Here is a 10,872-nt window from a genome sequence, read left to right as displayed (position 1 = left end):
TAGCTACAAGTAAGAGTGAATTAGAATTCAATGTTTATATATGAATTAGTTTTTTTTAGTCTTTGGCTTGTTGGAGACTGGTTTAGGCTTTGGCTTGTTGGAGACTGGTTTAGGCTTTGGCTTGTTGGAGACTGGTTTAGGCTTTGGCTTGTTGGAGACTGGTTTAGGCTTTGGCTTGTTGGAGACTGGTTTAGTCTTTGGCTTGTTGGAGACTGGTTTAGGCTTTGGCTTGTTGGAGACTGGTTTAGGCTTTGGCTTGTTGGAGACTGGTTTAGGCTTTGGCTTGTTGGAGACTGGTTTAGTCTTTGGCTTGTTGGAGACTGGTTTAGGCTTTGGCTTGTTGGAGACTGGTTTAGTCTTTGGCTTGTTGGAGACTGGTTTAGGCTTTGGCTTGTTGGAGACTGGTTTAGGCTTTGGCTTGTTGGAGACTGGTTTAGGCTTTGGCTTGTTGGAGACTGGTTTAGTCTTTGGCTTGTTGGAGACTGGTTTAGGCTTTGGCTTGTTGGAGACTGGTTTAGGCTTTGGCTTGTTGGAGACTGGTTTAGTCTTTGGCTTGTTGGAGACTGGTTTAGGCTTTGGCTTGTTGGAGACTGGTTTAGGCTTTGGCTTGTTGGAGACTGGTTTAGGCTTTGGCTTGTTGGAGACTGGTTTAGGCTTTGGCTTGTTGGAGACTGGTTTAGGCTTTGGCTTGTTGGAGACTGGTTTAGTCTTTGGCTTGTTGGAGACTGGTTTAGGCTTTGGCTTGTTGGAGACTGGTTTAGGCTTTGGCTTGTTGGAGACTGGTTTAGGCTTTGGCTTGTTGGAGACTGGTTTAGGCTTTGGCTTGTTGGAGACTGGTTTAGGCTTTGGCTTGTTGGAGACTGGTTTAGACTTTGGCTTGGAGACTGGTTTAGACTTTGGCTTGGAGTGTGGATCAGAGCGAGATTCTGATCCACCATCAAAATCTAGCTGAAATTCACAGCTTTGACATTGACACTCTTCAATAATTAGGTGTTTATAGTACTTGGATGACCCATTTGGACAGACTAGTTCCAAAGTTTTGTTGATGAATTTAAAGGGCTTGCAGCAGGTGCATGAGGTTTCCAGGTAAGGAGGTCTGGTTATGACTTTAGAATATGATGAGCAGGTTCCACCACAGGATGTCATCAGAAGTGGTTTGTTATAGCGGCATCCCTTGTGCTTGAAGTTCATTTCAATAGTTGACACCTTTGCACAATCTGGTGTTTTACGAGCTGTAAACAAATTTAAAAAAATTATCATTAGTGAGATGTGTAATATTGCTACTAGGAAGGGACTTAGGTAGATCAAACATCTGCCCCCCAACATCCCCTCTCTAATCGGATGAGTGTACAAGATCAAAACACAAAGGGCAGAACACCAGCTCTGCATAAATCATCCACCTAAACAATAAGGAAAAGTAATGACACTGGGAAATTTGAGTTTTCCAAAATGAAAACAAAGAAGTTATAAAATTTAACTAATAATATTTTTAAGAAGGCCCAGTTAATTTTCTTGGGACATCTTAAGATGTAGATGAGAAAGGTGGAGGTTCAGCTAAATTGACAGATATCTGTTATATCCCATTTGTTTGTCATGGTTACTCAGAAAGCCATGCCTCATTTCATCATATTAGAACACTGGTACGGTTGGGCATAACAGTTCAGTAGCCACATTAACATAATATTTATTCTAAGATACCAATGTTATATGTGAACAAAACTAACTCCTTGCAATAGATACTTCTGGGATTAGCAAATATTCAGAGTAATATGTTCAAGACTAGAATTCCTTTCTACTTTACTCTTATCATCAACCATATTCCCTATTATACTTACTACAAACTGGGCAACATTCGTTTTCTCTGTACACAAGATCACCCTGAAAGAAAAATGTCAAACAATCATATCAAAATACAACAGTGCCAAGGAGCTTTTTGTGGGGTGTTACTAAAACGAATGACAATTGCGTTACACATAACGAATGACAATATGTTTTGCACACTAAAAAAATGCGTTGACTAAAACGAATGACAGTAATGACAGCACAGACATTTGCTTCAAGTTCATATCATAGTTCAGACTTCGTGGGTATCTAGATCTAATAATGTACGGACAAGATAAAAACGCACCTTATAGTAAGCGAAATTGTAAGTTTGATTTTAAAAAGTAAATTTAACGTCATTTTTACGATATTAATTGTTAGAAACTACCAATACTATAATCTTGAAAAGGCTTCAGTTATCTTTCTATATCTTTCTATATCTTCTATATCTTTCTACAGAGGTAAAAAGCACAGCACTCAAGCGCATTCTCACACAAAAACTTCCCCTGTGGTTTCTATCCGTAAATTACACCAAAACCCTGCAACCCCGTAACATGCGATTTTCCTCAAATCATTTTTGCGCAGAAAACCAATAACCGCATTTACTCCACTGCGTTAATCATTCTATCTCCACTCAACACTGTCCTTCGTTGTCATTCGTTGTCATTCGCTGTCATTCGCTGTCATTCGCTGTCATTCGCAAATGATAATTAACCCTGTACAAAGTCAATTGTCATTCGGTCATTCGCTGTCATTCGTTTTAGTTTGTCCCCTTTTTGTGTTCTTGTACTATTTGCTATTTCATATCAAACACACATCAGCAAATATGATAACCATAAATGTCATGACTACAGCAACTAACTTTGAAAGTGACTCAAACAAATTTTTAGCAAGTTTTATTTTTCTTATGACCAAAGTATTCCATCAGCAACATTCTCATAACTTTCATACTATTCTTTCAATAAAAGTAAGATGTCAGACACGACCCCCCCCTCCTGCCCCCCCAACAATTTTTATTGAGTGTCACCAAACTATTTGCAAGGGTTGCAAAATCTTTTAAGAATTGCCAAAAATGTTAAATGGTGGCCAAAAATGTTCTAAAGAAAAAGAAGGTCCCAATATTTGTGGAAAAGAAGTGCAAGAAAAAGTTTTGAAACTTAAATTACTTTAATAGTTGCAAAATATGAACCCATTTTTGCAACTAAACTTCCTTAACCATGTAACAGACTCTTATATAGGGGAGGGGAAACCACCTTTCTATGAAGACTCCTACTCCAGGCCATAACATCTACCACTGGAGAAGGAGTCAAGATGATGAAAATGAAACTTGGGGTCACCTAGCAACTGTTTTGAATAAAAGGGATCCAAGTAAGATCAAAGCATGCAACTGGACTGATAATGATATTAAACATATTCAAATCAATACTGAAATAAATTATTAAGTCTCAATGAAGAAGAATCTATTGATAACATATAGGCTTAAGAAAAACTTACGAAGAATCTATTGATAACATATAGGCTTAAGAAAAACTTACGTCACATTCTAAATTGCATTCCTCTTCATTCACGATAACACCATCACTTTCACTGCAGTATATGAACGAGCAACTGTCATTGCTTATTGTGTCTCCATACTGTCCAGAGAAAAAGATAAGATCCAAATGAAGAGAAATTAAATGAAACCTCCAACCATAAGATAATCTGACTGTATTTTCATTAAACACAACCCATGTAGCAGCAGAGGCCAGGGATTTCAAGAGACATTAATTAATTAAAAATATGTAAGGAAAATCAACAAAACCCCAAAATTGAGTGTGAAATTAAGTTGTAAGAACAAAGAAATTGTTAGTTAGAACAGAGTTGTTAGGTTATAAAGCTATTGACAATTTCACATCAAAACATGAAACCCAGTGGAAGCTTGCATATTAAAGTAATCAATTACTACAGAAATTCAAAGTACACTGTACCGAACCATGAAGAAATGCTCTATGAAGCCAAGCCTTGCTGTACAGGTGTATGAGGCTCTCAATGGTTTCATTTCAAATTGACAGAACATGAATATTCATAGAGATATTATGCATATATTATATTAGCCACATGTATCTACCTACAAAGAAAGTTTCACTTACCTCATACAAAGTGCCATCATAGAGGCAGCCGGTACATTCTGAAACTAAAAGGAGTAAAGGGATTTATATAAACCAACAACTTAACAAGATGAATTCATGAAAACTCAAACCATTAAAACCGCTTAAATATGTCGATACCTGGGAACATATATTTGGGGAATCTGTCAGTTGGTAACTGCAAACTAGCTGTATCATAGTCACAATCATCCCATCTGCTGCATAATTTGCTCAGTCAAGTGTGTCAGCTGCTCCTTGAGCTCTGTTTTATACTAAACATGCATGGTGTGGAATCCCCTATGCTTAGTGTTAAATTTCAACTATGCTTGCAGCAGAATCATGGTTGACCAGGGATCAGGCAGTGACAGTCAAATTTTCAATGTTGTTTGTGTATAATTTGACAAAATATAGTAATAGGCATTAAAAGCAGTGCTGTATATCATATGGCTCATGGTTATGGGGCTTTCCTTCCAATAAAGGAACCTCAAGTTCCTGTTCAGTGGGCCTGAGCGAATGTGCGTGTATGTATGTGTGTATGTATGAGTGGCCACTGATACCAAGCACGCCAGGGTCTAATGTAAATGCACAGTAATTCAAAATTAATTGAATCCTGAATAATCGAGCACAGGGTCTGATCGAAAGGGAAAGGTTGTCTTGGTCAGATCTGACCTTGGTGGCTGATATTTGCATACTGCCCTCACTAGCTTTGAAGATCTGAAACCATGTAACATAGTAACTGCAAGACTAAAAACCTGTATTCCTGAAATTTAACCATTACATGTACTGCAGAGATGTTTGCCTCATGTTTGCTACATAAGTCTGTAGAAGTTGCATACATGTCTGTTGATGTGATCTGCTTCCACTATAACCCAATAATCTCACTGCTGTAATACCACCATAGGGATTTTTTTTTTTTTTTGGCACTCACAGCTGAATTTCAACAATAACTGTATTGGCCTAGCATGTATCAGACATTTCTCAAAATAGAATAATCTAGTAGCATTTGTAAGAGAAATTAAGAGAGCATAATTGTAGCATAGATATCGGACTGAGAGTACCACTTCACTAAACAATATTTTTCAATCTTACCTTCAGTACAGGTTGGAATGGTACTAGTGGAGGCTGTCGTCACAGGAGTTGTTGATGGAGTTGTGACTGGAGTTGTAGAATGTGTTGTCACAGGAGTTGTGAATGGTGTTGTGGATGGTGTTGTAGATAGAGTAGTTGATGGTGTTGTCACTGGAGTTGTTACTGGTGTTGTTACAACAGTGAATGGTGTTGTAGATAGAGTAGTTGATGGTGTTGTCACTAGAGTTGTTGATGGTGTAGTTACAACAGTGAATGGTGTTGTTGATGGTGTTGTCACTGGTGTTGAAGATGGAGTAGTTGATGGAGTTGTCACTGGAGTTGTTGATGGTGTAGTGACATCAGTGAATGGTGTTGTTGATGGTGTTGTGGATGGGGTAGTTTCAGGAGTTGTGGATGTAGTAGTAACAGGAGTGGTAGATGGTGTTGTCACTGGTGTTGAAGATGTAGTAGTTGATGGTGTTGTCACTGGAGTTGTTGATGGTGTAGTGACATCAGTGAATGGTGTTGTTGATGGTGTTGTCACTGGTGTTGTTGATGGTGTAGTTTCAGGAGTTGGTGTTGAAGATGTAGTAGTTGATGGTGTAGTTTCAGGAGTTGGTGTTGAAGATGTTGTAGTTGATGGTGTAGTTTCAGGAGTTGGTGTTGAAGATGTAGTAGTTGATGGTGTAGTTTCAGGAGTTGGTGTTGAAGATGTAGTAGTTGATGGTGTAGTTTCAGGAGTTGGTGTTGAAGATGTAGTAGTTGATGGTGTAGTTTCAGGAGTTGGTGTTGAAGATGTAGTAGTTGATGGTGTAGTTTCAGGAGTTGGTGTTGAAGATGATGGTGTAGTAGTTGATGGTGTAGTTTCAGGAGTTGGTGTTGAAGATGATGGTGTAGTAGTTGATGGTGTAGTTTCAGGAGTTGGTGTAGAAAATGGTGTTGTTGATGGTGTTGTAACTGGTGTTGTTGATGGTGTAGTCTCAGGAGTTGGTGTTGAAGATGTAGTAGTTGATGGTGTAGTTTCAGGAGTTGGTGTTGAAGATGTAGTAGTTGATGGTGTAGTTTCAGGAGTTGGTGTTGAAGATGTAGTAGTTGATGGTGTAGTTTCAGGAGTTGGTGTTGAAGATGTAGTAGTTGATGGTGTAGTTTCAGGAGTTGGTGTTGAAAATGGTGTTGTTGATGGTGTTGTAACTGGTGTTGTTGATGGTGTAGTCTCAGGAGTTGGTGTTGAAGATGTTGTAGTTGATGGTGTAGTTTCAGGAGTTGGTGTTGAAGATGTAGTAGTTGATGGTGTAGTTTCAGGAGTTGGTGTTGAAGATGTAGTAGTTGATGGTGTAGTTTCAGGAGTTGGTGTTGAAGATGTAGTAGTTGATGGTGTAGTTTCAGGAGTTGGTGTTGAAAATGGTGTTGTTGATGGTGTTGTAACTGGTGTTGTTGATGGTGTAGTTTCAGGAGTTGGTGTTGAAGATGATGGTGTAGTTGATGGTGTAGTTTCAGGAGTTGGTGTTGAAGATGTAGTAGTTGATGGTGTAATTTCAGGAGTTGGTGTTGAAGATGTAGTAGTTGATGGTGTAGTTTCAGGAGTTGGTGTTGAAGATGTAGTAGTTGATGGTGTAGTTTCAGGAGTTGGTGTTGAAGATGATGGTGTAGTAGTTGATGGTGTAGTTTCAGGAGTTGGTGTTGAAAATGGTGTTGTTGATGGTGTTGTAACTGGTGTTGTTGATGGTGTAGTCTCAGGAGTTGGTGTTGAAGATGATGGTGTAGTTGATGGTGTAGTTTCAGGAGTTGGTGTTGAAGATGTAGTAGTTGATGGTGTAGTTTCAGGAGTTGGTGTTGAATATGATGGTGTAGTTGATGGTGTAGTTTCAGGAGTTGGTGTTGAAGATGTAGTAGTTGATGGTGTAGTTTCAGGAGTTGGTGTTGAAAATGGTGTTGTTGATGGTGTTGTAACTGGTGTTGTTGATGGTGTAGTCTCAGGAGTTGGTGTTGAAGATGTTGTAGTTGATGGTGTAGTTTCAGGAGTTGGTGTTGAAGATGTAGTAGTTGATGGTGTAGTTTCAGGAGTTGGTGTTGAATATGATGGTGTAGTTGATGGTGTAGTTTCAGGAGTTGGTGTTGAAGATGTAGTAGTTGATGGTGTAGTTTCAGGAGTTGGTGTTGAAGATGATGGTGTAGTTGATGGTGTAGTTTCAGGAGTTGGTGTTGAAGATGATGGTGTAGTAGTTGATGGTGTAGTTTCAGGAGTTGGTGTTGAAGATGATGGTGTAGTAGTTGATGGTGTAGTTTCAGGAGTTGGTGTTGAAGATGATGGTGTAGTAGTTGATGGTGTAGTTTCAGGAGTTGGTGTTGAAGATGTAGTAGTTGATGGTGTAGTAGTTTCAGGAGTTGGTGTTGAAAATGGTGTTGTTGATGGTGTTGTAACTGGTGTTGTTGATGGTGTAGTCTCAGGAGTTGGTGTTGAAGATGTTGTAGTTGATGGTGTAGTTTCAGGAGTTGGTGTTGAAGATGTAGTAGTTGATGGTGTAGTTTCAGGAGTTGGTGTTGAAGATGTAGTAGTTGATGGTGTAGTTTCAGGAGTTGGTGTTGAAGATGTAGTAGTTGATGGTGTAGTTTCAGGAGTTGGTGTTGAAGATGTAGTAGTTGATGGTGTAGTTTCAGGAGTTGGTGTTGAAGATGATGGTGTAGAAGTTGATGGTGTAGTTTCAGGAGTTGGTGTTGAAGATGATGGTGTAGTAGTTGATGGTGTAGTTTCAGGAGTTGGTGTTGAAAATGGTGTTGTAACTGGTGTTGTTGATTGTGTAGTCTCAGGAGTTGGTGTTGAAGATGTTGTAGTTGATGGTGTAGTTTCAGGAGTTGGTGTTGAAGATGTAGTAGTTGATGGTGTAGTTTCAGGAGTTGGTGTTGAAGATGTAGTAGTTGATGGTGTAGTTTCAGGAGTTGGTGTTGAAGATGTAGTAGTTGATGGTGTAGTTTCAGGAGTTGGTGTTGAAGATGATGGTGTAGTAGTTGATGGTGTAGTTTCAGGAGTTGGTGTAGAAAATGGTGTTGTTGATGGTGTTGTAACTGGTGTTGTTGATGGTGTAGTCTCAGGAGTTGGTGTTGAAGATGTAGTAGTTGATGGTGTAGTTTCAGGAGTTGGTGTTGAAGATGTAGTAGTTGATGGTGTAGTTTCAGGAGTTGGTGTTGAAGATGTAGTAGTTGATGGTGTAGTTTCAGGAGTTGGTGTTGAAGATGTAGTAGTTGATGGTGTAGTTTCAGGAGTTGGTGTTGAAAATGGTGTTGTTGATGGTGTTGTTACTGGTGTTGTTGATGGTGTAGTTTCAGGAGTTGGTGTTGAAGATGTTGTAGTTGATGGTGTAGTTTCAGGAGTTGGTGTTGAAGATGTAGTAGTTGATGGTGTAATTTCAGGAGTTGGTGTTGAAGATGTAGTAGTTGATGGTGTAGTTTCAGGAGTTGGTGTTGAAGATGTAGTAGTTGATGGTGTAGTTTCAGGAGTTGGTGTTGAAAATGGTGTTGTTGATGGTGTTGTTACTGGTGTTGTTGATGGTGTAGTTTCAGGAGTTGGTGTTGAAGATGTTGTAGTTGATGGTGTAGTTTCAGGAGTTGGTGTTGAAGATGTAGTAGTTGATGGTGTAGTTTCAGGAGTTGGTGTTGAAGATGTAGTAGTTGATGGTGTAGTTTCAGGAGTTGGTGTTGAAGATGTAGTAGTTGATGGTGTAGTTTCAGGAGTTGGTGTTGAAAATGGTGTTGTTGATGGTGTTGTAACTGGTGTTGTTGATGGTGTAGTCTCAGGAGTTGGTGTTGAAGATGTTGTAGTTGATGGTGTAGTTTCAGGAGTTGGTGTTGAAGATGTAGTAGTTGATGGTGTAGTTTCAGGAGTTGGTGTTGAATATGATGGTGTAGTTGATGGTGTAGTTTCAGGAGTTGGTGTTGAAGATGTAGTAGTTGATGGTGTAGTTTCAGGAGTTGGTGTTGAAGATGATGGTGTAGTTGATGGTGTAGTTTCAGGAGTTGGTGTTGAAGATGATGGTGTAGTAGTTGATGGTGTAGTTTCAGGAGTTGGTGTTGAAGATGATGGTGTAGTAGTTGATGGTGTAGTTTCAGGAGTTGGTGTTGAAGATGATGGTGTAGTAGTTGATGGTGTAGTTTCAGGAGTTGGTGTTGAAGATGTAGTAGTTGATGGTGTAGTAGTTTCAGGAGTTGGTGTTGAAAATGGTGTTGTTGATGGTGTTGTAACTGGTGTTGTTGATGGTGTAGTCTCAGGAGTTGGTGTTGAAGATGTTGTAGTTGATGGTGTAGTTTCAGGAGTTGGTGTTGAAGATGTAGTAGTTGATGGTGTAGTTTCAGGAGTTGGTGTTGAAGATGTAGTAGTTGATGGTGTAGTTTCAGGAGTTGGTGTTGAAGATGTAGTAGTTGATGGTGTAGTTTCAGGAGTTGGTGTTGAAGATGTAGTAGTTGATGGTGTAGTTTCAGGAGTTGGTGTTGAAGATGATGGTGTAGAAGTTGATGGTGTAGTTTCAGGAGTTGGTGTTGAAGATGATGGTGTAGTAGTTGATGGTGTAGTTTCAGGAGTTGGTGTTGAAAATGGTGTTGTAACTGGTGTTGTTGATTGTGTAGTCTCAGGAGTTGGTGTTGAAGATGTTGTAGTTGATGGTGTAGTTTCAGGAGTTGGTGTTGAAGATGTAGTAGTTGATGGTGTAGTTTCAGGAGTTGGTGTTGAAGATGTAGTAGTTGATGGTGTAGTTTCAGGAGTTGGTGTTGAAGATGTAGTAGTTGATGGTGTAGTTTCAGGAGTTGGTGTTGAAGATGTAGTAGTTGATGGTGTAGTTTCAGGAGTTGGTGTTGAAGATGATGGTGTAGTAGTTGATGGTGTAGTTTCAGGAGTTGGTGTAGAAAATGGTGTTGTTGATGGTGTTGTAACTGGTGTTGTTGATGGTGTAGTCTCAGGAGTTGGTGTTGAAGATGTAGTAGTTGATGGTGTAGTTTCAGGAGTTGGTGTTGAAGATGTAGTAGTTGATGGTGTAGTTTCAGGAGTTGGTGTTGAAGATGTAGTAGTTGATGGTGTAGTTTCAGGAGTTGGTGTTGAAGATGTAGTAGTTGATGGTGTAGTTTCAGGAGTTGGTGTTGAAAATGGTGTTGTTGATGGTGTTGTTACTGGTGTTGTTGATGGTGTAGTTTCAGGAGTTGGTGTTGAAGATGTTGTAGTTGATGGTGTAGTTTCAGGAGTTGGTGTTGAAGATGTAGTAGTTGATGGTGTAGTTTCAGGAGTTGGTGTTGAAGATGTAGTAGTTGATGGTGTAGTTTCAGGAGTTGGTGTTGAAGATGTAGTAGTTGATGGTGTAGTTTCAGGAGTTGGTGTTGAAAATGGTGTTGTTGATGGTGTTGTTACTGGTGTTGTTGATGGTGTAGTTTCAGGAGTTGGTGTTGAAGATGTTGTAGTTGATGGTGTAGTTTCAGGAGTTGGTGTTGAAGATGTAGTAGTTGATGGTGTAGTTTCAGGAGTTGGTGTTGAAGATGTAGTAGTTGATGGTGTAGTTTCAGGAGTTGGTGTTGAAGATGTAGTAGTTGATGGTGTAGTTTCAGGAGTTGGTGTTGAAAATGGTGTTGTTGATGGTGTTGTAACTGGTGTTGTTGATGGTGTAGTCTCAGGAGTTGGTGTTGAAGATGTAGTAGTTGATGGTGTAGTTTCAGGAGTTGGTGTTGAAGATGATGGTGTAGTTGATGGTGTAGTTTCAGGAGTTGGTGTTGAAGATGTAGTAGTTGATGGTGTAGTTTCAGGAGTTGGTGTTGAAGATGATGGTGTAGTTGATGGTGTAGTTTCAGGAGTTGGTGTTGAAGATGATGGTGTAGTAGTTGA

General features: G+C 39.5%; 1 protein-coding gene across 1 annotated transcript in view; it reads right to left on the bottom strand.

Annotated features, from left to right (window-relative positions):
* Window positions 1-45: 45 nt before the first annotated feature.
* The window catches only part of LOC139959141 (uncharacterized), a 51,329-nt gene continuing 40,502 nt past the window's right edge, over window positions 46-10,872 (bottom strand). The window contains exons 30-34 of the mRNA XM_071956739.1: window positions 5,037-10,848; window positions 3,951-3,994; window positions 3,357-3,455; window positions 1,836-1,878; window positions 46-1,232 (exon numbers count right to left, since the gene is read on the bottom strand). Of these exons, the coding sequence (XP_071812840.1) occupies window positions 46-1,232; window positions 1,836-1,878; window positions 3,357-3,455; window positions 3,951-3,994; window positions 5,037-10,848 (7,185 nt within the window). The remainder of the gene's footprint in view (window positions 1,233-1,835; window positions 1,879-3,356; window positions 3,456-3,950; window positions 3,995-5,036; window positions 10,849-10,872) is intronic.

Source organism: Apostichopus japonicus, chromosome 18 (genome assembly GCF_037975245.1).
Source record: "Apostichopus japonicus isolate 1M-3 chromosome 18, ASM3797524v1, whole genome shotgun sequence".
NCBI classification, from domain to species: domain Eukaryota; kingdom Metazoa; phylum Echinodermata; class Holothuroidea; order Aspidochirotida; family Stichopodidae; genus Apostichopus; species Apostichopus japonicus.
Note: the sequence above shows the minus strand (reverse complement) of the source record. Positions and strands in the feature narration are given on the sequence as shown.